Source organism: Lontra canadensis, unplaced genomic scaffold (assembly GCF_010015895.1).
Source record: "Lontra canadensis isolate GAN:19392208 unplaced genomic scaffold, GSC_riverotter_1.0 scaffold17, whole genome shotgun sequence".
Taxonomy (NCBI): Eukaryota; Metazoa; Chordata; class Mammalia; order Carnivora; family Mustelidae; genus Lontra; species Lontra canadensis.
The window spans coordinates 14,521,045-14,547,385 of record NW_022631011.1 but is presented as its reverse complement, the minus strand read 5'-3'; the positions used below and the strand labels follow the sequence as shown (position 1 = coordinate 14,547,385).

Genomic DNA, 26,341 nt, shown 5'->3' with positions numbered 1-26,341 from the left:
AATTCTCTGGAGGTGGTCCCCAAAAAAGTCCCCAATTGATTCTAATGTCAGTCAGCTTTGAGACCCACCAGCCAAGAATGTCGTCCATGTAAACAGTCCCCAAACCACGGGAAACCCCTGCCTCAGCTTTCCAGGACTTCCTAGACAAGGACTGAGGCAGGCCAGAGACCTGGGAGATTGTTCCAGAATCTCTATAGCTCCTGAAATGCAACTCAAACTGAAGCGGTACTTGAGAGATTCTCATTCTGTTGTCTCAGGAAACGTTGTTTGGGAAAAAACAAACCAACTGAATCCATGCTCTAAGGGCCATCACTGAACAAAGTGTCACTCAGCACGTATTTATTGAACTCTCGTTAGGAGTGCCAGGTAAAGATGAAAAAGGAATGGTTCTTGTCTTCAAAGACATCTCACTCCAGTGGGGCTATTTATAAGTAGCTTTGAATACCCTTGATTATGAATAGCTTGTCACTCTGATCAAGGTAATCAAACTTGATTTTAATGAGGTCAAAATCCTTTCTAAAAGAGAAATGAAGTATCTCAACAAGGGGTTCGTTTAAGAAACCCAAACTCAGCCCAGCTGACTTGAATGACGAGGGATTTATTTAAGGATTCACGTGTATCGTACAGAACGCAAAAGGAATGGACACAGCTGGGCCTCCCCAGGGACTGGATCTGGAAAGCCATCAGGAACTAAGGTAACTACTACCTTTTTATTTCTCTATTTCTGGGTTGCATGATTCCCAATATAAGTCTTCCTTCTCACTGCAGACCAGCCTCTCTGCTCACCTAACCACATGGAAGGAAATTTGGACTTAGTCCCCTCCCCCAAATTAACTGCCTCACTCCCTCTGTCCCTTCAAATTTCTGAGAACCTGGTTGGTCTGGTTTGTGTATTGTTGTGCTTTTTCTGGGCAAGTCTCCACCTACCCTTCGTCCAGTGAGCAGTGACCAGGAAAGCTAGGGGGCTGTGCAACTCACCCGCAGGTGATTAAGACGGGTTTTCTGGGCAAGGACCAGGAGCGGGGCTGTTAAACCCACTGATAACAACAATGGTCGCATTAACAATACAAAGTAAACTGTCTACAAGAAAGAAAAATGCACGGTAAAGATGATAAGAATAAAAGGCCTATAAAACATGCAGACACAGTATTAGCGACACTTACCTAATGCAGCCATGATCAAACAAGAATTGTTTTCATTATACTTGCTGAGGTTAATCATTAGCTGATGAAGATCAGCCTCACTAGACAACATTTGTTCTGCTTTGTCCCAACACATTTTTAAACTTGTTTCTGTTGAAAATCAATTTTAGGGTTTGCTGTAAGTTCAATTTTTTTTTTTAATTTTGTAAAAACGACACAGTGCTAGTTCCTAACTATATACATCGGCAGAATCCATCTCACTGCCAACCCAACACAGACCGCCATTTTTATTATCCTGCCAGTGACTCCTTTGTAAAAGAGAAGTAAGCACACACACGTAATTTTAGCTCCCCTTCTTTCATTCACAAAAGGCAGCATTTTATACAGTTTGTGAACCTTATTTTTTTTTCCCCCACAGGACACTATTGGCCTGGAAACCAGTACAATCAGAGCGTAGAATTTAGGCCCCCTCTTTTATGGCTGCAAAGCGCTTCAGTGTGTGGGTGACCATTCACCCAGTTCCCTCTGCTAAGCGTCCATCTTTGCTATTCTAAATAGCACCTCCATGAATCAAATTGTACACGTTATTTCTTATCTGTAGAGATGTATCTTTAGAATCGATGCCTAAAAAAAGCTTTCTGGGGCAAAGGGTAAATGCTTTAGCGATTTTGTTGGATCTTGCTGAATTCCCCTCCACAGGAGTTGGGACATTTTGCATTCCATGTATGAGAGCACTTCACTTGCCACAGCCTCACCAATTGTGTCGGTGAAACTTCTGGATTTTTGCTAGTTGGGATAGGTCAGAATTGGTACTTCCATGCAATTTTCATTTGTGTCTCTCTTACTGTGAGTGGAGGCAATCATCTTTCCATATAGGGCACTTTACCGCTGTGGTAATAAAAAATTCTCAACTTTGAGGTCCTTGGAGACTCATATGCAGTGGTAAGAAATGGCGCAGAGAGATCCCTATACCCTCTCCCTAGTCCTGCAAGCAGTTAAAGGCCATGTCTCAACTACTGTACTGACCCACAGTCAAGATACAGAGTAGTTCCTGATCTTTCTTTGTCAGGGAATTTCTGGGAATTGAACAAGATGGGGTAAATGCATTCCATTAGCTTCTCCCACTAATCACCAAACAATGAACCCCCACCAGAAGACTGAAAGGTTAAGTAAAGAAGGCAAACTCCCAGGGGACATGGGGACTTGATGAGAAACAACCCAGGCGTGAGTACTGGGAGGTTTTATTCTTGTGCCCTTTGTATCAGCTAGAGATACCTGCAGCCCAGAAATGCTGATGGCAGACCCCAGCCCTCTCCACGCAAACAAAGCCTGGTCTCTGCAGCTCAAGAGCCTAGAAGAGCACAGGTCATCACCTTTCCAACATACCTGTCTATTCTCCAGAAGGCACTCCAGAAAAGCCAGGGCCTTCTCCACCCGCGACTGGCAACCTTGTCCCCTCCACTCCCCACCCCCACCTTCTGCATGGTAGAGGTGATGCTCTCCCTCACAGAGCCTGTGGATGCAACTCTTTGTGAACTCCTTGCTTCTATATGACCTGTCCAAGACTTTGTCCATTTTTCTATTGAGTTTCTGAGTACGTTATAAAACATTTAGAGGCAAAGGGGTGGCCCCTGTGAGAAACTCTTCGCAAGCATTTCCCTTGCTTGGCTGTGGCCTGCTTGAGGGAAGTAACTGCCTTATTCACTCTCACGTCCTCCGCACAGCACAGTGCCTGACACAGCAGGTGCTTAATAAATGTGCGGATATATTGGGGTTGGAGAGACCACAAACAAGGCTGCCAGAAGTTGCCAGACAGGTTAAAAGACTGGTTAATTACCCTATGCCAAATGACGTTTATACAAGGTCAGGGATAAGAGAATAATGAAGGGGAAATTTGGTTACCATGGTGACCCTGTTCTGCCCGAACAAAAGCACTCACAGGATTTCATAGACTCCAGGAAAACAAATTGCCACCATGATTTTCTCCTGATTCTAACAACAGTGGTGGTGGAAGAGAAGAAGGAAAAACAGGTGAAGAAAGGGAGGAGGGGGAGAGATAATCGTGTAAAATAAAGTCCTTGGAAATCAACTAAATACATTTTAAAAAGTGCCTCAGGTGGAAATTATGTTCCACAGGTAAATTGACACCTTCTCTCTGGTATTAAGTCAAACAGGTGTTTCCAGCATCTGCTCTCGTTCTTTCTTCAACACAGTAATGTCTTGTGACATTTATTTTACAGGAAGGATGACTTCCACTTTCCAGGGTTTTTTTTAAATTTAACAAAAATTTTAGCAGTGAATTTTCACTATTCCATTTCTTTTTACACTAATACATAAATAATTTTTAAAAGTATTTATTCTCTACCTCTGAAACTAATAATATACTATGTTTGTTAACAAGTAAAATTTGAAAAATAAATATTATTTGAGAGGGAAAGAGTGGGGGAAGGGGCAGAATCTCAAGCAGACTCCCCACTGAGCGTGGAGTCCAACGATGTGGGCTCGATCTTATGACCACGAGATCATGACCTGAGCCAAAATCAAGAGTCGGATGCTTATCCAACTGAGCTACCCAGATGCCCCGATGTTAATTTTCTAAGCTTAGTAAATGCTTTAAAATTATAAAAATATGTTGAGTAAAAAGATGGGCCTGGCTCCCTATTCAGATAGATTTATAGGTGGGTTGAAACACATCTTGACGATGGCACTTGGCAGTCCTAATTAAAGCACTGATCCTGCTGGACGTAGCTCTGAGTAGGTATGACACATGGAGTCATAGCACAGTAATGTAGAATGCTATGGAGTGTTCTGCCCTAACAGATGGCAAATAGTGTTGCCCTGACAGGATGGTTCATTCACTGAGTGGTCTGCAGGAGGCCTGGTATACAAAACCAAATGGCACCAACCACTGCCCTCAAAGAGCTAACAGTCTGTGAGAGAAGAAGAAAACATATAAACAAATTTAATAGCCTAAGACATGCTTTAATGGTGTAGTACTGAAGGGACAAGAGCACAAGGGAGTGAGTGGCCAATTTTACTTGGGTTGGCCAGAGACGGCTTCCAGAAGAGCTTGAGTTTTTCTTTTCTCTCTCTCTCTTTTAAAGCAGGCTCCAAACCTAGCATGGAGCCCAACTCGGGTCTTGGACTCACAGCCCCGAGATCAAGACCAAGCCAAAATCATGAGTGGGACAACCAACCGAGCCACTCACCCGAGAGATTGAGTCTTAAGAGATAGGTTGGAGACCTTCTGGTGGATGAGGGTAGAAAAAACAGAGGCAAGCAGAAGCCAGATCATTAAAGCCCTGGTCTGAGAAGCAGAAATATTTGGAACTTTCTTTGTGGGCAATGGAGAGCCACTGAAAGATTTAAAGCAAGGTAGTATTTCAAAAGACACAATTTTGTATGTCAACATGGAAGACAGATTCAAGGTACCTACTTTTTTTTTTTTTTTTAAGATTTTACTTATTTGACATGAGAGAGGGAACACAAGCAGGGGGAGTGGACGGAGAAGCAGGCTTCCCATTGAGCAGGGAGCCCAATGTAGGGTTCAATCTCAGGACCCTGGGATAATGACCTGAGCTGAAGGCAGATGCTTAAGGAGTGAGCCATCCAGGCACCCCTGGAAGATAGATTCAAAACAGAAGGCATACCTTTGTATTAAGACAAGACTGGGAGTATCCAACAGTTGTTGAAGAAACAAAAGACCCTACAGACTGAAGAGGGACTTCAGAGGTTGAGCTAATGCTGATTGTACGGAGGAGATAAAGGGAGAGCGACTCGCAGATTTGGCTTTGAGTTACTAAGTGGATGGTAAAACAAGAGGAAGACTACATTTTGAAGGTGAATATGATAAATTCAGTCTAGGACGTGCTGAGTGTTAAGTTTCTGTGAACAAGCAGGTTGACATGACCCGTAAGTTGATAATGTGGGTCAGGAGCTAAGAATTCTAAGCTGGACATTTGGCTTGAGAGCCTTTTGCATGTACTTGGGGACACCATGAGGTTAAAGTTCTGCAAGTGTAAGGGATCATCTGCTGTATGTGGCTATTTACATTTACCTAAGATTTGACAAAATTAAATATCTAGTTCCTGGCTCACACCAACCACATTGAAAGTGCCCAACACCCACATATGGCTACAGGCTACCATACAGGACAGCCCAGTCCCAGAACATTTCCAGCACTGGACAGTGTTAGCCAGTGGTCCCAGAAATTGAGTTACTGATCAGAGGAGAACGGAGAAAGAATGGCAAGCAGAGGAAGAAGGGTCTTCCGTGGAAACTGGGAAAAAAGCCGGTGAAAAAGCCAAGCCCAAAAGCCAAGGTAGGAGAGAAAAAGCAGTAGAAGCCCACATGGCATTTAATTTTTTCAGTCACAATACTGAGAGAAGCTACAAGTTACTGGACACCTTCCATAAGCAAAGTATTGTAACAGGTGCTTCCCACGCTGTCTACCTAAAATCACACAAGCCTCTGAGCAAATGGAGCCGGATTGCCACTTGCTGCATTTCTCCTCACGACTATTACTAAAATTTAGTTTTGCATCTTTGCCAGTTTTACTAATTATTTACATGCATTATCAGGTATAGATAATCACTAACTTCATTTCCAAAAAGAATCAAAGAATGCAGTATAATTTTAAAAATATGACCTAAGATAATTTGCATGAAAGAAAAGCTTATCACCCTCAAGTTGAAAACTGACTTAATTATAAGCCAAGTTTTTGCTCAGCGTGTCAGGTGCTGTGTTCATTTCTCTGTTAGGATCCGCTTATATAAGTTCTTCAGCAATCCTTGGGTAGTTCCTATCATCCTCAAACATAAGATCAGGAAACTAAAAACCACAGGGGTTTAAAATGTTGCTAAAATGTCACAGTCAACAACGGGGAGGACCTCTAAATTCAAACTCAGGTCAGTCTGATTCCGGAGTCGTTGCTTATAACCACTGCCTTCCACACAGTCCTATTAAAAGTTCACTCTAAATCCTCAAGATTTATTGTAGACAAACAATGACCTCCATCCTTCTGATGCATAGGGTTTAAAGAAACATTCTGTGCCTTGGGAAAATCTTCTCCCACAAAGATGCTCAAGTGGCCTAATACTGCTTTAGTAAAATACAAAACCAACGTGTGCAGAAGACACAATTGAGCACTTCATTTCATAGTGTGTAGGTTTCTAGGTTGTTTCCATGTCTGTTTTATCCACAAAAGACAGTAAATTCCATGAGTATAGGTAATGTCTGATAGTTCTTAGAGATCAAAGAACTCACTGAAGGAGTTAGGAGGATGAAATTAGCAACAAAATTCAGGTCCACCAAAATATGTTATAGAAATGTGTTGAGAAAGATAAAAGTTTTATTTTTACAACCTATATATTTTTCTTTTAATTATAGTATAATTTTCAGTGATATAGCACTATGTTCTCTGAAGTCATTTAAATTAAGAGCAATAGAGTAATATGCTCCTCAAGAAGAACCTTCTCTAAATAAAACAATCTGGGTCCAGAATATCTCCACAACCTTAAATCCATGTGTTTAATATAGGACAAAAAATACAGATATAAGATCATTCAACTGAGTTGGCATGTTTCATCAGAGGACACATTAGTACCATAGGTAGGAACCTGGTCCAGACTAAGCCAACTCAATTTTATGGCTCTGTATGATTTAAATGACTAAATGATTATGATTTCACGATTGGATTTGTGACGTACAGTGTCAGTATCTCTATAGCTCATTCTATGCATAAAAATTAATAGTAATTCACTACATAAATAATTTAAGTTGACAAAAGTCATGATTTCACATTGCAGGCTCAGATACAAATCTAGTCCCTAGATATTATCTGCTTTAAAGATCTTCAACACTACCTGATACCTAGAAAACAAGAACGGCACTAAGGACAACACACCAGCTTAGTTTACTCAAGTTGTGTAGGCAGAAGAAATGTTAAAAATGACTCCTTAAATATTCTTCTTGGTAAAGTAGTATACTAATTGTACTGATGAAAAATATTTAAATTTTGAGATCACTAAATGTATTTAAACTGCTGCAAAGGCAAACACAATGGCGGCTTTATGCTTCTACTGCCATCTTGTGCAACCAAGGTATTCATGAGCAGTTCTCCTCAAAATTAGGAAAACAAACACAGTAAAAAAAACAGGTAAGCCCCCAAAAGTTCCTGAGCGAAAATAATTAACAGTGTCACATGGAGTCTTTAGAACATTATATTTCATAAAAGACAATGATAAAAAAGTACAAACGTTTCCATGAGAAGCAAAAAAAAAAAAAAAAAAAAAGAGAGAGTACAAGAAATTACTAGCATTTATTTCAGTGCATTTATGTAGAAGCCTTTCAGATCTAATAAATAAAATAATCTTAAGTACACTTCCTCCTTCTGATAAACAATACTATGGTCATTTTAGATCTCTCAATTGGCATACTTGCAAATACAAGGCAACAAATCTAGAGTACTAATATTCATCTGAAAAGTACACAGAGAAATATAGCAGATACAAGCAGAGGCCAAACAAAATAACACAAAACCTGCTTTCATTTGTAGGAAGCCTCCAAAAGAAGGACAGTATTGTATTGGTTATTTTCCCATTTTGTTTTAAAATGGATATCAATAGTTTGGCTGGAAAAGAAGTCTAGGCAAGTTTTTAACACGTAATTATATATTTGGATAATACTGTAAATAAGTTTTCTGGTTGAACATCTTTTCACAAAATACAAACAAATTTAAGTGTAGATTTTAAAAAATACTCATGTCTACACTTTTCCCCTCTCTTTTCTACAAACAGGCCATTAATCGTTACTTCTCTCTCGAGCTGACAGGCACTACATAACTTTCCCAGTAAGTGCCATAGGGACCTCATGATAGCCCCATGTCTACATATGTGTTTCTTGACTTTGAACCTAAGAAATACAACAGGTAAGTTATCAGAGGATGTCTTCATAATTTTAGAAAGGTTTCAACTTGCTTGATTTGATTTGTTCAGAAATACAATACTTTTTCTGTTGGCATACCTCACATTGCACTTCATACAGAGTCGGCAATCAATACACGTTCCCAAAGAAATCCACCAAACATGACAATAAAAGAAATTTCCATTTGCAATGCATTTGTTAAATTTTATGCAATAGATTTATTTTCATAAAAGGAAGATAACTGAGCAAAACTCTCTATCACCCTTCCAGAAACATATAAAAGTCATTCTTTATAGGCAAAAATCAATTTTACATGTGCACACAAAACCAAAACAAAACAAAGAGGGTAAAAGCGAAAAACAAACTAATGAGATGATTTTCACAGGATGACATACCGTATTCAAAACCGAAGAGAGCAAAATAACATGGCTCACTCATAACACAAAAGTGGCTATTAGACTTAATCCAAGAAAATAAGGCAGATACTAGTAGAACTGAGTTCTCCTAAAACTGTAAAATGTGTATCAAAATGAGAATTCCAAAATGTGGGCCACTCCACATTAAAAAGCAAAAAATATGTTTTACGAGTAAGACTCAGAAACAGCCCTAATTTTCCCCACAGTTAAAATATGTAAGTATTAAAAAAATATTTAAGTATTATTAGGTCAATTATGCTCCTATGCCCCTACTATCTTGTTAGTGATCACAAATGTTAACATTCCCAACCAACTTTCATTTCACCAAATTAAAAAAACTGCATTGGCTATGAGACCAAAATGAACAGATACACAAATTCAGAACAAATTTTTTTTTTTAACTTTTCAGAGTTCGATTTTTTGTGATTTTGAGGACCACTAAAAAAATGGAAAATAAATATTTTGGACATACTGCTAGAGAAATAAATACAGAAAATTCTGTTTGTATCATAAGGGAGAGTGATCAGTTTTTTCAAAGTATAAGAATTTCAATTATGTTATGATTTGGTTTGTGGTCATTTGTATTACTAATACTGCCATAAAAGATGGTATTTCAAAATTAAACTCAAACCTGAGATAAATAACCATATTTCTGTTTTAGGTGAACAATCTATGAGGCAAATATTATCCCAACCTCCCTCATAGATAGATTTCTATTGTTCTTCATTGTTTTTGAAGATTCACTTTATGGATACATAATTTTTTTGTTTTAAATTTGTGAAAATATCAAGATATTTTCTAGAATCTTTGGTTACCTATAGTTGATAATTTTCAAAATAAGGATATTGTTTGGTTTTGTCATGAAAACTTCATCCAAATTTAAGATCAAGTAATATACTGGATGTCAGGTAGTGTTCTCAGAGAAGTGTCCTAGAACATCAATCCATTTAAATAACTGATTATATATTTTAATATAATTCTATTAAATCATTTCAGTGAGGCAATTTTAAGAATACCAGGAATGTAATTTCTTAAAAGTGAAAAAAATATATAGTTCTAATAAAACTGGTTGACATTAGAGGTTCCCTTCAAAAACTTGAAATTCTATGAGTCTGAGAATTAAACTTAAAACTTGTTTTTATCTACTAAGCATTTATCTTCATAAAAATAGAACATTTAATTTCTTATCTAATATTATAATTCATTTGTGTAAGTACTACTGGGTTTTCCATAGCTCATTCTTTTAAAAACATTTTGATTTTTTTTAAATGAAAATTGTTTTTTGGCTCTTCTGAACTAGAAATAATAAAAGTGCTGTTCACTATGAATTAAAAAAAAAAATACAGTGTACAAACACACGCTACCTCAGGAAGATTTTTTGAGGCACAAAATCCCTGACAATTACACCAAAGATACATGAAAGACAGTTAACATAAAGAGGTCCTTTATATCATGTTAACATCACAACGTTTAAGATTTTCTTGGTAATACTCATGCAATGTGCATAAACAATATGGTTGTGATTTAGTAAAATCTGATGGGATTGCAAGCAAGGAAAAAAACAGGTAATTCTGGTAGGAAGAAAAGTGGTCTAAGTACTTTCTTCTTACCCTTTAAAACCCTAGGGAAGCTGTGACTTCTTCCACACAAAAGGCTGAAGGTCTAAAGCTCAAAACTAGTGTAACAGTTTACTGTGGTAGTTGACTGTCAATTATTGACAGTTCCTTCATTTCACACAAGGGTTAACCTTTGTTTAGTGACATATATTTGCATTGTTTTCTTCCATGCAAATAAAAAATGTCTATAAAAGTCCGATAAAGGCATAACCAATTACATGCAAAACTGCAACACATCTTTTTTTCAACAATTTGAACACGTTAATTTACATCACATATATACAAAACATGTTTAAACAGAAATAAAGCATTCTCTTGAATTAAATTATATATTTTAGTATAAAAATTTTCTCTTTGTAGGGAGCTCTCTTAACTTCCAGATTTCAGCAAGGGCCTTGGGTATCTGCAGCGCTCGCTGTGGGGGTGTGTCTCAGAGAAGAGGGTGGGTGATGGTCTCTAATCTCACACTGTAAACACTGGGGGCTGCTGGCTCTCGTTCTCACCACAGCAGCGCACCAGGACACACCCACTCACTGACCTCCAGTAAGAGTAGGCTCCTAGTTGATGATCCAGCATTGCAGTCTGTCTTGCCATGAGAGCTGTTTCCTTTAATAGTCCTCAATGGGAGCTAACTCTGGCATGAGGTTTACAGATATATTTGTATACAACCTGTCAACCAGTATTTTTGGCGTATATATTAAATTGTTCAACCCATCGATGTACTGACGCTCTTTTGAATATCTTAGCAATTTATACCTATGGTGTTAGAGAAAAAAATGAAAAACAACAGGAACATGTTCAAAAAGAAAAACTGACGACAAATATGGTCAGGATCATTCTTATAATTAAAGCTTTTAAAGCTTTTTCAATTTTTACTTTTCATGTGTAATTAAAGATCTTTTAAACCATTATCTAAATTAGCATTTTTACTAGTTTTAAAAAGCCTCTTGAAAAAATTATTTTGCACACTTACAACTCAGACATCCTTAAGAAATAAAATGTTTTATGAAATAATACATCTTATGTTAAGGGAACACTTTTTATGTAAATAGTTAACCGGACTCTTTAATATAAATATATACATATCTCTCCTCGAAACAATCACAAAAATATTTTACTTCTATAAGAGAAAATAAGATCAACAGAAAATTCCCTGCCGAAGATTTTTTTGAGGCTGCAATGTTTTTTAACAAATTTTTCATACATCAAAAAATTCTGAAACCTTTTTATCTGAAGGTGATATTAAACTTACCGTCCTAAAAATTGGACTTCACCTCGATGGTGATGAGGAATAGACTTGTATTTTCCCAAGTCTCCCTCTGGCCTTGTTACATTGTATCCAGCATAGTGAACTCTACAAAACATGGAAATAAAAATATAAAGGAATAAACTGTGACATAAAAATTGACTACCTGAATTTAACTTGAAATGCAGAAGAATGCTCTCATGAGAGTGGTCAATAATTTCAGAAGGCACTCTTAATGAAGAAAGGCAGAAACACAAAGCAGGATTTAAAAACCTCAAAAATTTTCCATCCCCAAAAATCTTTTCTTGGAATAGCAAAGTGCAATGTAACTAACAGAAAGGAAATTTATACAAATTCTATTATTAAGCAGTTTGTACCTCAACATACCTATTCCAAAGGTCATCATCTTCTCCTCCCCATCCCCAGAAGGCATTAGGAAAACCATTGATCTTTCTAAATTGTTCCACTGTCAGTCCACTTACACCACCAAAAAACTCTTTATATGGAAGACTAAAAAGAAAGCAGAATACAGCATTCTAAAAATGAAATCAAAACAATTTGCCAACTGAAATCAAGTTTTCAGTCTTATATGTGCCTTGCAAAATATATTCTTATTTTCCATATAAACAATTGTGCAGATTAAATCATATTCTGGGAAATATAAAGTACACCAAGAAAGAAAACATTTCACAGTCTAGCAAAATATCTAACTATGTTAGGTAAAACACTTGTTATAAATGAAATTTAATACTCAATATTTTTATTTTGTAAGACTCACAACCCAGTGTTCAAAAATTGGTAAGACTTCCACAGCAAAGCAAACTTGATTAAATACATCAATAGTTGTCAATGCAATGTTAGATGCTGTTAGGCTAATAAAGTATTCTAAATCAATTGAACTTAATTATAAATGTGTCATTTATTGTGTAGATAGACCAGGATAAAAATAAATTAGTAATTACAACTCTAGCATTTAATTTTGAAATGACTAGCTGCCTGTTCCAATAATAATCATACCTGTTTGGTATAATACCATAATATGCACAATATTTACAAATATATTATTTTTAATGTACTAATATTTAGATAAATGACTTTTTGATTGAGATATAATAGACATATAATACTGTATTCATTTTAGGTATACAACATAATGATTTCACATACATATATACTATAAAATGATTATCACAATAAATCTAGTTAATATCCATCACCATACGCAGTTACAGAATTCTTTGTTTTCTTGTGATGAGAGCTTTTAAGACCTATTCTCTTAGCAACTTTCAAATATATAGTAGAGTATCAGTAACTCTAATCCCCATGCTGGACATTACATCTCCATGACAAATATAACTTACAACTGAACTTTGTACCTTTTAACCCCCTTCAGCCACACCCCCCCCCACCAGCCCACCACTTCTGGCAACCACCAATCTGTCCTCTGTATCTATAAGTTTGTCTATTTGTTTTGGTTTCCACATATAAGTAAAGTCATATAGTATTTGTCTCTCTTGGAGAAATGACTACTACATTTTCAAATTTGGATTTAGTTTCCTTACCTTTCCCTAACTCATACACCAAGGAATTCGGCAAACCAAGTTGTTTGTTTAGATATAGATTGGTTTTCTGATCTACATCTAGATATAGAGCACCCCTAGACTTAGTTCTGAGTAAATTCCTGTGGCCCCAACCGTACTAATGGGAAGTGGTACAGCAGGGCCCCTGCAGAGGTCAGGTCAATGTGGGGGGCCAGCAGGGAAAATCCGACCATGCACAGCAACTAGAAACCGAGCTGAGGGAAATCCGGCTGGGACTATAGCAAAGCTGCCTCAGAGAAGGGGAGAGAGCAGATCTCATTGTTTTTGTGGGAGGACTGTCATCTCGTCTCATTCCCTGTGGGAAGAAGTGCTGGGTGCCCACGGAGATCCGGTGTGGAAGAAGCAGCTCCTGCATGGACTCAGTGGGTGAGGAAGAAAGCAGTCTTGGCCCCAATGGCTAGAGGCGCCCAAGGACAACCACTGTGTCCCAGGAGACAGCACGAGGTTTAGATCTGGGAAGTAATAGTCCTGCTTATATCACGAGCTGGGGGTCAGCAGGGCTGACAAGTATTGGTGGCACTCGTCATGGCATGGTTTCCCACGCCAGTTAGATTCTTCTTCCCCAGGCTGCTGGTTTGGGAGAAACTCCAGATCAATAGGTAGGTAGATATGGATAAGTGCATGTGTGTTTTCATTAACATGTACAAATTGGTAAGCACATTAATTCCATTTATTGTTCTGTTTTAAGTGCAAACAATCAATTGTACTATATCCAAAATGAAGAAAAATTAGGTAAAAGGAAGACATAATAAATAAACTAAAGAAGAAAGAGAGAGGAAAAAAAAGTATTCTTTTCCTGTTCTAGTGATGATTCACCTGGTCATGTCCGTAACACTTTTTGCCTCCCCCTACCCTGTAGGTCAGGCAGCAGGCATAACTGTGAAGTAGGGAACATCTCCTTTGCTCCAGGCTTACAACTGAACTCTCTGTTCTGCTCTGTCCTCTCTCCACTTCCATCAACCAATGAAAACTGTGATTACTTGCATGCTTCAGTGTCAACTTAAGTTACTGTCACAGCTCCACTGACTGTTTACATTTCAAGGAATGTGCAGTCAGAGAGCAAGAAAGGTCTGCCTCTTACTAATAAAGGCAAGACAAGAACCTATAACTTAGAAAGAAGACACTACAGAGAAAGGGCCTTCTCCGCACCATAACAAGTCACTGGAGAAGGGGAAGCAGAAAGGAGCCACCATGAGGGTTGCGTGAGTGGCTCAGTCAGTTAACCGTCTGCCTTCGGCTCAGGTCATGATCCCAGGGTCCTGGGATCAAGGCGCTCACTGTGCTCCTTGCTCGGCCGGGAACCCGCTCCTCCATTTCCTCCCCACTCGTGTTCCCTGTTTGCGCTCTCTGTCACTATCTCTGTCTCTCCCAAAGGAATAAATAAAATCTGGAAAAAAAAAAAAAAAAAAAAAAGAAAGAAAGAAAGAAAAAAAAAAGGGAGCCACCGTGTGCTCCATGCACCTACTCAGGGCAGGCCCAGGGTGTGTGGTCTCCTACAGTCCTAGGGTCAGACTCTACGACTCCAACGATCAAGAAAACCAACATGCAGGGATAGAAGGAACAAACCAAGTCCTATCACTGGTACGTGGGGAACCCGAAGTTAAACCTACTTTTGCCTGACATAGAGCCCAGATTCTCTTTCCCATCTACCCAAATGCACACCTCTGTGTGAGGAAGCACCTAGATGGCAGGCGAGTGACTACCCCAGCTCCCTGTGAAGACCGAGTGGAGTGCAAGATCTCTCAGGCTTTTGATCCCTCAGATCCAGGCACATTGAGAGAGCTACCCCTTCAATGACACGATTTTTAAGTATACGGTCTGCTCTCAAGAGGAAGGCTTATTACTCACATATACATGTATTTATCCAGCTTTGCTGCAAAATGACGTGGCATTTCTCCACAGCCGTAATAGTTTCGGTCATTCTCGGGTAGATGATCCACATCATGGAAGATGACGCAGTCCCAGACACTGTCTTTCATGGCCTCTTTGAAGCCCACATTGAAGAGCATCGCACGGTTAAAAGGCTGTGTGCCAGTCTTCACAAAGGAAAACAGAAACGTAGTCAGGCTTTGTCATCTGACTTTGCTCTATGGTTTTCTAACTTGTTGAATCATGGTCAAATAATAAGAGTTAATACATCCAAGTCAACTAGATAAAACAAGAAAACATGTCAGGTTCTCCAAATATGTGGTTTAGATTTACTTACTACATTCTTTTGTACTTTGGTCACATATAAGAAAACGCTGTCATCTAGTGCATTTATGGGATGTTTCTGTTTTACTTCAAATACATCAGAATACAGATCACTTATGACCAGGAGAAAAAAATAAAACCATTTAAAATAATATAGGTTGTGGGGCGCCTGGGTGCCTCATCTGTTAAGCGTCTGCCTTCGGCTCAGGTCATGATCCCGGGGTCCTGGGATCGAGCCCCATATCAGGCTCCCTGCTCATCGGGGAGCCTGCTTCTCCCTCTCCCACTCCCCCTGCTTCTGTTCCCTTTCTTGCTGTGTCTCTCTCTGTCAAATAAATAAATAAAATCTTTAAAAAATAATAATATAGGTTGTATTTTTTATTAAGAATTTTTTTTTAAAGATTTTATTTAAAAATAAATAGAGATCACAGGTAGACAGAGAGGCAGGCAGAGAGAGAGAGAGGGAAGCAGGCTCCCTGCTGAGCAGAGAGGGACTCGATGCGGACCTCGATCCCAGGACCCTGAGATCATGACCTGAGCCGAAGGCAGCAGCTTAACCCACTGAGCCACCCAGGCACCCCTAGGCTGTATTTTTTAGTGAAGCTTTCCATATGTGTCAAGGCTAAGAGAAGCATGAATTTAACTGGGACAGGACAAACAGTAGGTCTCTGCTTACAGAACCAGGCCAGTGAGAGCTAATTCTGTACTGTTAATTCTTACAATAAAGACACCAACATTTTGAGAGACATAAAGAAGTGAAACTTACTACACAAAACGCAACTTCCTTTATTACAACCATTTACCTTTATTATTAAGAAAAGTCTATTAAAGTGCATGAGCAACAAACACTTCCTATTTTTATTATTCTTGCTTATGATACAGACCAAGAACACTTTAAGGGACAATAAGATGGGAACTTATTACACAGAACCCAACTTCCTACACAATATTCACTTCCCTTTATTTATGAGGGAAATTATATAAAGGTGCACCGACAATGAAATTGCTTCATTCTGTATCTGAAGGAAATTAAACAGCAATTATCCACGCCTTTGTAATATTTCTCAAAATCATTTCCAAACTAGAAAATAAAATAAGATGATGACAGAAGCAAATGAGATACACAGCACAGTCATCACCAGAGGGCTGCCGCCGGAGGGAGAAACTAATTTCCAGTCCCGAGCCCTGCACGAACTTTACTTTACTTTTACTTTTCCCTTTACTTTTTACAGCTTCTTTCTTCACCATTGAAAAGGAGAATAAAAAGGAAAGGGAGTTAAGTTAAATTACAGTGTCACTACTGGCACATCAACATCAGTGTGAACAAATTCCTTTAAGGTTTAAAAAATTGGTTTTATTAAGTGTGGACATAATACTTTATGGCTTATAATCAAAATAAGAAGTCTATGTCTAACCCATCCTCACCTTCCAAAAGTAGAGCATTTCACCTCCTGTAGTGGTTTATCCGGCACTTCTCTCCATATTGCAAGGTGATGAGAGTTCTGACATTTCCTGGCTTCATTAATGTTAGACATTGTCTACTGACTTCCTACCATGGCCACTAAGGATTCACACCACCATACTCACTGCCCCTCCATCCATTTTCCCAATACAGTTATATCATAATTTACATCATTAGGACTGCATAAATATTTCTTGAGTGCAGAAGCACCCGAGTGGCTTGATTGGTTGGGCATCTGACTTTGGCTCAGGTCATGATCTCAGGGTCCTGGGACTGAACCCCACATTGGGCTCTCCACTCAACGAGGAATCTGCTTCTCCTCCCTCTCCCTTTGTGTTCTCGCTCTATCTCAAATAAATTATATACACACACACACACACACATACATTCTTGAGTGCCAAGTGAATTATGATGCTGTTTTTTAAACTGGGATTAGTAACCAGCTTCTGTTTTCTTAGTTTTCTATTATTATTCTGTACAAAAGCCCCAACAGATAAACATTTTACTTATTAATAATTGATGTAATTCGAGCACATCAAGTCATCTGTCAACTCCTTTTCCACCTCCTCAAGCCCAAAGCCAATTCCCACTGCCCTGGATTCTTGCTCCAGTCTGGAGAGGTCTAACCATGGGTACCTCTCATCCTAGGACTTCTTCATTCCCTGGCATCACCCCTGTCCCTGACATGGCTTTCTCCATTTGTTAAGGCACATCCCTCAAGAGCTTCCTAAGTAAGGGTCCATGAAAAAAAAAAAAAAAATCTATCTATCTATCTATCATCAGTCTACCTCACAACTGATTGACATTTTGGCTGGGTAAAAATTTCTAGGTTAAAAATCACATTCTCTAGAATTTTATTTTATTTTATTTATTTATTTGTCAGAGAGAGAGAGAGAGAGAGGGTACAAAGCAGGGGGAGCGGCAGGCACAGGCCGAGAGAGAAGCAGGCTCCCTGCTGAGCAAGGAACCAGAGCTGGGACTCGACCCCAGGACCCCAGGATCATAACTTGAGCTGAAGGCAGGCACTTAACCCAAACTGAGCCACCCAGGTGCTCCTCCGCTAGAATTATAAAGGCCTGGATCCACAATCTTCTAGCTATCAGCATTACTGAGAAGTTTCCTATGATCCTGATATATAATCACTGGAAATTCTACAGAATTTCTTCTTGATATATTCTCTTTTTAATTTGTATTCTAAAATTTCAAAATAACACGCTTCACAGTGGATCTAGATTTTATTCATGTGTACCTGTGAGTTCCTTCAATCTGAAGACATGCCTTTCCTTCTGGGAAACTTTCTTATATTATTTCTTTGGACTTTTTCCCCCTACTCCCTCCCCAGTTTCTTTGTGCTGTGCTTTTCCAGAACTTGGATTAGTGAGTCTACTGCTCATTTTGAGCAGGGAACTGGGACACAACCCCACAGATGCCTTCTCTCTGCTCCATGACATCTCGGCCTGGCCTGCCGCTTCCGGGGTCGGGGGTGAGGGGGTGGGAGCTCGCTCACACAGCCAGCAAGGTGATGCTGCCAAGTTGGTTTCCCCTCCCCAGGGCTGCCCGAGTGAGCTCGTGACCTGGCAGCTGGCTTCCCTGACGGTGAGGGATCCAAGAGACCAAGGCAGAAGCAGCCAGGTCTTTCTGACCCACCCTCAGAAGTCACACACTGCCATTCCTGCAGTCTGGCTGCCCAGGCAAGTCAGCCCATATTCGTTGTGGGAACAGATGACACGAGACCTGGCTGCACAGAGGCAAAAATCCTTGCGGGCCATCTGGGAGGTGGTTACCCTGTGACATACTGGTACTGACTGATCGTCTTAATTTCTTACATCTTGTTCTACTTCAGGAGTTATTTTCTTAAGTTTATCTTCCAGCCATTGTACTCAGTTTTGTTTTAGTTTGGGCACTTTCTTTTACAATAACATCCTTATTCCAACTACTCTTCCTTTATGACGCCCTATTTTTGCAGATTCATGATCTTTTCTCTCTGTGGATATTGATTATGAGCTTTTGCTGTTCTTTTAAGATTTTCTCTGTTTCCTTCATTGTCTCTATTCTCTACACTCCTTCTCTTGGATTGGTTTTATCCCCTCTCGTGCAAGCTTTCTTCAAGATCTGAGTAGCCTTGGCATTCATTCTTGAGAGTGAGGCTCTAAAAAGCTGGGGAGAGCCTCCACGAAGCTATGAGAGCTCTGTGGCATCCCGCTCTTGACTCAAACACATGCACCACACATGCACATACACAACACCGGTGCATAAGCAAATCCTTAAACCAAACTAAAATATAAAACCAAAAGCCCCATTCCTCTCCCATGCCCTAAATGTTGACAGCCCAGAAAATGGCAACACCCTTGTTCAAGACACACATGCCAGCACTTCAAACAGTTCTCCATCACTCACAACACACATCTGATTCGTCAGCAGTAATATTACTTTTCAACCCGACGTAGTCCGCCAAACCCCACCACAGCTCACCTCCCCCTCGGCGACTGCGGCAGCGCAAGCCCATGTCTCCTCCTGCCGGACTTCTGCAAAGCGCCACAGCTGCCCTCATCTCCGCTCCTGCCCCACTCTGCTCTCACCACAGTCATCTTTTCAAAGCCTCAGTTAGATTATGTCACTGCTTTACTGAAAACCCTCCAGTGTCTTCCAGCCTCACTGGTGATAATCCATGCCCCCACCCTGGCTTTCCGCCCTCCATTTTTGCTTCTCACGCCCTCTTGGACTTCCTCCCTGACACCATCCCTCACCCAGTACTCCAGCACTGGACAGACACACTGGCCTGGAATCCACATCCCATCACATGACTCAAGGCTGCCCCGACATCACCTCCCCCAAGAGGCCTTCCCAGAACAGTCTATATAAAAGAGCACATCTCCCTACCTTTACTGCTCTCTCTGCCCTTTTACCCCCAAACCCCTCCTGACATATCACAGGTTATGTACTGTCCATCTCTCCTCATCAGAACAAGGGCCTTGCCTTGCTGAGCTCACTGCTGTAACCCCGGTGTTGCATGAAGGAAAGGGCTTCATGGAGCTGATAAGGCGATGAGCTGGATCTTCCTTTGGAAATTTCTAAATATTAGATGAGGCATCTTTTACCTGGGGCTAATCAGTTTCTCTAACAAAGATACTAGTCATGCCGTGCCTCAGTTGGAGGGGCTGGGGGGATTCGTACCGACAGAGAAAAGGCCTGAGGGGTCCCTAGAGCTGGCATGCAAACTTACTTAGCCCCTCTGTTCCAAAGCCCCCCAAGCTGAGCTGGGCCAGCAGAGTCAGGACTTTCTGTGGTGTGGTTTCTCCAGAGGACAAACTTAAACACTGATTTTTAACAAGACACAATGGAGTAATCCCTTGGCAGCATAAGCAAAGATGGGGAAGTGGGAATCTGATTGTTTTGCAATCAAACTTTCAAACAACCCTGTTACTTTAGCCCTGTAATTCAGTCTACCTGTGACATCTTTCAACTGCTGGGATCCGCGGGACTTTGTCCAGCAAACTGACTCAACACTTGTCACCATCACCCTCCACGAGCATGTGGGTTTGAACATCCTCTGCTCTATTACAGGAGCTGTGAGTGCCCCATCTGCTTCCTGACGTCCAGAAATGTGTTGCAATCTCTCAACGACCGACTCTTTTGTCCTTCTGGTTTAAAACTTTTTTTTTAAGTTTTTTTCTTTCACTCTCGTTTTAGGAGTTTGAAAAAGAGAAGTGGTAAATGTGTGTTCACTGTTCCCTATTTCACTGGGACTTCTAAGCTGTTCTTCAATTGCTTGGCTCTTCTGGGCACCAGTCCAGCAGAAGAATCAATCTTCTTTTTCACATGTGGTAAAAATGTTACTACCTCAAAACCACCCACCATCAGATACATGGGCTGAATTAATACTGATCAAGGCTGAGGTTTAGACTTAAGTCGTTTATAAAATATGGATCTTAGCTGGTTTGTAAAGGTTGCTTCATCACCTATACAAAATAATTCAGCGGTGCTGGACTCTCAGAAGAATATGCCTTTAAAAGCACAAACACAGTGCCCTCTTCCATAGCTCAGCCGGTAGAGCGGAGGACTGTAAAAACACAGAGGCACACATCTCACCTCCCTACACATTAGAAGACTGAAGTTTCAAAAAAGGAAACTAGCAGTTGGTAAAACTGACCTAGAGGTTTTTTAACTATGGCTATCATGAAAGAAGTTTAAAGTTTTGATTTGTTATCAGATAATAAAAAAATCCATTTTCATAGTATAGGTTGTCACATTAAAAAGTACACATACACTATATGCATCACTGCATGGGAACAAATCACCTTAAAAAGGTGATTTATATACAGAGAAGTGTAAGTTATAATAAACACCAAGCATTTCCAGGGGGGGAAATACAGGCAAAAAGCTAAAAGGAGATCTAGAATAAGCCACAAAGGAGCTGGGAAAACATACTATATATAATAATCTTAGGAACGTAATTTGAATATGTTTCACACACACAAAAAAAACACAACAAAGGAGCATTTAATAATGTAAGCTAGGTCACTTTCTGTCTATTGATAAGGAAATCCATTTTTAGTCAGGTTTAGTGTGAGTAAAAAGAAGGAATATCAGGATAAAATGAGGTTATCAAGGTCAAAAACAAAAGTACCCAAATTACAATATATTTGAAACACAAATGGAGTGCACCTTTTTAGAAATGCTACCTAGAAATCACTGATAAAATTCAGCAAGTGCCTCGTGCTTGGGAGGTGGGGATGGGGAAAGATGAGGGAAGAAATCGAAGACAATACTTTAAGTATAAAACTAGGTAATGATAGAGGTGGAAAAAACTAAAAGTATGGTAAATATCTTCAAAGGGTGCAAATAAGACTGAAAGAAATTGTAATGTATGGAATACTGAGGTATGAAAAATATTTATAGAAAAAAAATTAGCTGATAATATGAAGACTAATTAAAAAAATGTTTCTGGTGAGTGCTGTGAAGTGTGTAAACCTGGCAATTCACAGACCTGTACCCCTGGGGCTAAAAATACATTATATGTTTATAAAAAAATTTTAAAAATTTTTCAAAAGTTTCATTTTAATAGGTAAGACATGATGATTAAAAACAACAGGAGCACATCAGCTGATAAATGGATTAACAAATGTGGCATATGTAACATACTCAATCCCAAATAAGAATTTACCCAAATATGAAACTAAAGAGTCACTCTAAGCTAAACATTTTTAAATCCCACCATATCTAAGAATTTATTAAGTTCCAGTACACTTAGGTACCATTTTGAAAAATAGTCTCACCTGGGACACTGTGTGGCTCAGTCGGTTAAGTGTCCAATTCTTGATTTCAGCTCAGGTCATGATCTCAGGGTTGTGAGATCAAGCCCCACATCGGGCTCTGCACTGAGCATGGAGCCCACTTCAGAGTCTTTCTCTCCCTCTCTTTCTCCCCCTCCCCCACCACTTACACAGACGCTCTCTCTAAAAAAAAAAAAATAAAATTTTTTAAAAATTTTTAAAAAGTGAAAGAAAAAGAATAACATTCTCACCTGTTCAATGACATAAAAGGCAAATTCCAGCCTCTGCTTCTGGAGCATTGGAATCAGATGCAAGAAAAAAATCGGAAGATGTTCATGGCGATTACGGAAAGGAATGAGAACTGCCACCTTTAAAAACAAAATAGTCACATATATAAATAAATAGAACAGCAAGCCCTAGAGGTAAAGATAAAAACTGATCCTTAAAAATTTCTGAAGGTTTTAAAGTCCTACCTTTATGGATTTTCTCACCAGAGATCCAACAGTGAGAAAACATAGACATGGCCCTTGCCTTTGTGCCACTTAGGGTCTTGTGAACCTGGGGAGGTATAAGTGGGCTCTGAGGGCCACTCCTTAGATTGCGTCTTTATTCTAACAACACCATGGGAAATCTTGGAAAGATTCATTAAAAGTGATAAAATCCCATTTGGGGATGGCAAACACTACCATGGAGAGTAGACTGGAAAAAGCCCAAAATAGATTCAGGTTGCTGGTTAGGACATTAACACAATTAGTCAATACAAGAGGCAATGGTAGCTAGAACTGAGGAGAGAGTGGAGGAGAGGAGAGGTACATGAATTTTGAAACATTTAAGAAGTAAATTAACAGGACTGGTGTATGGATGGGATAGGAGTTAGGGGAAGGGATGTGTCAAGAGTAACTTCTAGGTTTTAAAGCAAATCATAAATAATAAATTCATGGTTTTTAAACTGAAATTAAAAGAGATCCCAATTGAATATCTACTCTCCTACACGTGACTTACCTGGCCTAGAGTTATTTTGAGAAATATAAGGGATATATCATAGAAGTATCATAATTATATTAATATCTTTCATTTAATCAAAATGCACAACTGAATTTTTGATACATGTTATATTTATTTCAGTGATAGGATAATACTGGGTTTAAAGTGAAGCTTAACAAAAAAAGTAATGTAAACAGCAGAAAAGAGAGAAATTTATCTTTTTTAAACAGCCAAAAAAATGTGTTTCTTACATAATCTAAAGGACAAAAGAAAAAAATATATATATGGAAATTAAATGGTTTCTCCATAAATCAATGTTTCTTCTAATAGGAAAAAAATATGTATTGGGACTCTGAAAATCAAGACTAAAAAACAACATCTACATAAAATGTGTTCATATAAAATAAGAATAAATGAATATTATCAATCATCACTTATTCAAATCCCCTATTTCCTGGATCCAAACTTTGTCATACAAGCTAGGTTGCCCTACAATTTAGATTTTGCTCTTGAAAAACCAAATGTTTTCTAAACATTAGTTTTCTTTTTAAAAAGCCCAAAAAGATAGTTTAGCAAAACTAAGAACGTCTAAACTAGAAACACCACCATTAATTTTCCCTTAATGCAGGGAGGCACGACGGCCGCTACAATGCTGCAGTCTTCATGTTCACACTGTCTTATATTCGGTATGTGGTAGGAGGTCAGGAGGCTCTCGTGCCTCTGCCAGCCCCACTTTGGATCCCATTCCCACGTGGCTTTCTGATAAGGCACCTCTTGAACTGAAGACCACAAGGCTGCTGGAGCAAATCTACCCCACATCTAAGTGTCCCCTTGATCCCCCCCCCCATGACTGGGGACCTGCTGGTGGGAGTCACTGTCCATTGCTGGTGCAGCCACACTATTCCCAAATTGGTACAACTCCCAAAGCTAGTAAGGACCCCTAGGTTCACTCTTAGGAGAGTGAACTGCTACGCAAAGTCAAAGGAGAGGAAGGCGTCAGATGGCAAGAAAGACCCGGACCACTAGCCTTATCTGAAGTGAACAGTGTGATAACTTCTGCCCATCCCTCATTCTGAATCTGGCCACAGGTTAGCCGCCTAGGACATAATATAAATGGGCTATAAAAGCAGTTAAGGAGGATTATGGATATTTAAGGAAAGAAGCTATTAAATGGCTGCTGAGTCCATGTTAATTAAATGCAATTACACTGAGTGATGAGTTGAACATCTAAGAATAAACAAAGTCATAGTCCCTAATACAGTCGTTTGTTCAATGAAGGATTTAAAATATCAAGAGCTATTCTTCTTTCTTAATCTTATAAAGAAACGGAGAATATGGGAAATGAAATTACCAATGTCTTGACAAATTCAAAATAAGCCAACTGTTCTCTTAATAGCAAATAAATGTCCATTTTTTAATGTGACAGCTATCAAATATTTTGAATATTTTGCCTAAAGTAAAGTTTTTATTAAAACAAAGCTAAATGGTATCTTAGAAATTCATTTGGCATATCCCTTCTTGTGGCTGTGGAATGACATTCTCAAAAAGTTTACAATTTATTGCCTAGAAAATGAAAATCTCAGTGTTCTGCAATAATCTATTTCAAGATTTAATAATCTCTGTTTCAGGGCATTTTTGGCAGGTACCCTAAGTTGCTGTTTGAGCTACTCTCCTGTTGATGCATTTCCAGTGGAGACACACAACATCTGGTCATTACCTTCTGCAAAATAATACTTCATCTTCATGAATCTCTCCGCACCACCTCTTATTCAAGCAAAATTATCCCATTCAGTTTGCACTCACTTTAAACTACTAATCTTACTGAATTTATGCACCTATTTTTCTCGCTTATTTTCTCTTATTCTGACCATGAGAAGATCAGAAAGAAAAGTGTTTACTACATGCTATTTCCCATCAAGTATGTGTCCTACTTCCAAACTTCGAGCACACCAGCAGCTACGGTGTCCCTGGGTGACCCAGCTCCACGCTTGCCTCCAGCGAGGGCTCACTATTCTCCCACTGCCTAGGATGGAACATAGCAGAAGCCGCTGAGCTCTCATTCTCCGCAGTGTTCTGGCTCCCTCTTTCTCAGCCTTCCCACTTCCAGTGTCTACAGGAGCTTCTCAAACAGGAGGCACTTGATAAAAAAGGTTCTTGTCTCTTCCCACCAAGAGCATCAGAATGTCTGAGCACTATGTTCAAGAATCATCATTTTTACCTTCTTCTGCACAGGTGGCTAAGACTCATCTCTGAGCCATCGGAGATGAGAAACAGAACCCCATGCCTCTGAACAGACACATGTAGCGGGCACTGCCTGGTCCTTTCAGACTTTAGGTTTTAGACAGAAGTGGCTCAGACCTCCCACTGACTCCCAAATGGAAAGGCAAAGCCACAGGTGAACACTTTACTTTGAATGTTCGGAAAAGCATCGCCATCTTCACCTTCTATCCACCCCCCTTCAAAATAAGCTTGCCTTCCTCCATAAGGCCTCCAACATGTGCTGAATTTTCCACTTGAACCTCCAGTGTTCAACAACACCTGAGAATTGCTGAAATCATTAGATTTGGAAGATCTCAGTTCCAATTAATAGGCCATCAATGAACTTAGTTGTTTTTTTTTTTTTAAAGAAAAAAAACCTCAAATATTAAGAATCATGTTGGTAGCCCATGTGTAACATAAATCTAGTAATTCTTTTTCTCCCTCTCAGCTCTGTTCTAAGATTGGAATGGGACGTTAGGAAAGTGTAAACAAGTTGGGGGCAGAGAGAGGACAAGGAGAGTCCTTACTTAATTAGTTAAATATGGCAAATTCAAGTCACCTCTGAATGATGTCCAAATTTTGTCTCCTACCTTTAGCTGCATAGCTCAGAACTAGAAACTTTTCTGAGAAGGGTTTGTGTCAAGTTGAAATAAGAACAGCCATTACCGCACAGTTCCTTAATAAAATAAGCTTATTTTTAGATCCTTGAGTTAGCTTACTCCTAGGAACTCCACTTCCAATATTGTTACTTAGTCACTCACATGGAGTTTACCGTCTACTAAAATCTTTAAAACAGGAACTACTTCTGTGTGTGATATACCTTTCTCCCAGAAAATGAGAAGAAAACAAACCATAAAATTTAAAATCCAGTGTCTGATACAGACCAATGAAGAAAGAACAATACTTAATTTTTCAATTCCAAATTATTTTACCATATCACACCATGCACACCTGTGCAGCATGCTGTACCCTACACTGATACGTCTGAGGACCAACTCCACACTACTGCACAACCGTTGTGATTAATTGTGCTTTCTTCTCTCATTTGCATTCAATATACACACTCATCACCCAAGTAAGAAAAATAATTTATTTGCCTGGGACATTTTTTAAAAGTAGAATTGTGTAAATTAGACCCTATTTTACCTACAAGTGTGAAAAAAATCAGTCGTGAAATACGAAGATTCATTTATTAATGGAATCTGACCAGACAACTATAAAATAA

At 39.3% G+C, this 26,341-nt stretch overlaps 1 protein-coding gene across 4 annotated transcripts in view; it reads right to left on the bottom strand.

Annotated features, from left to right (window-relative positions):
- Positions 1-6,644: 6,644 nt before the first annotated feature.
- The window catches only part of B4GALT6 (beta-1,4-galactosyltransferase 6), a 67,878-nt gene continuing 48,181 nt past the window's right edge, over positions 6,645-26,341 (bottom strand). For 3 of the 4 annotated variants that reach the window (XM_032859694.1, XM_032859695.1, XM_032859696.1), the window contains 5 exons: positions 22,125-22,241; positions 14,794-14,981; positions 11,732-11,854; positions 11,351-11,452; positions 6,645-10,854 (listed from right to left, as the gene is read on the bottom strand). In XM_032859694.1, the coding sequence (XP_032715585.1) occupies positions 10,707-10,854; positions 11,351-11,452; positions 11,732-11,854; positions 14,794-14,981; positions 22,125-22,241 (678 nt within the window). In that variant the 3' untranslated portion in view covers positions 6,645-10,706. Of the gene's footprint in view, positions 10,855-11,350; positions 11,453-11,731; positions 11,855-14,793; positions 14,982-22,124; positions 22,242-22,346; positions 22,588-26,341 lie in introns of those variants that run through there. The other variant, XM_032859697.1, reaches the window with a different exon arrangement.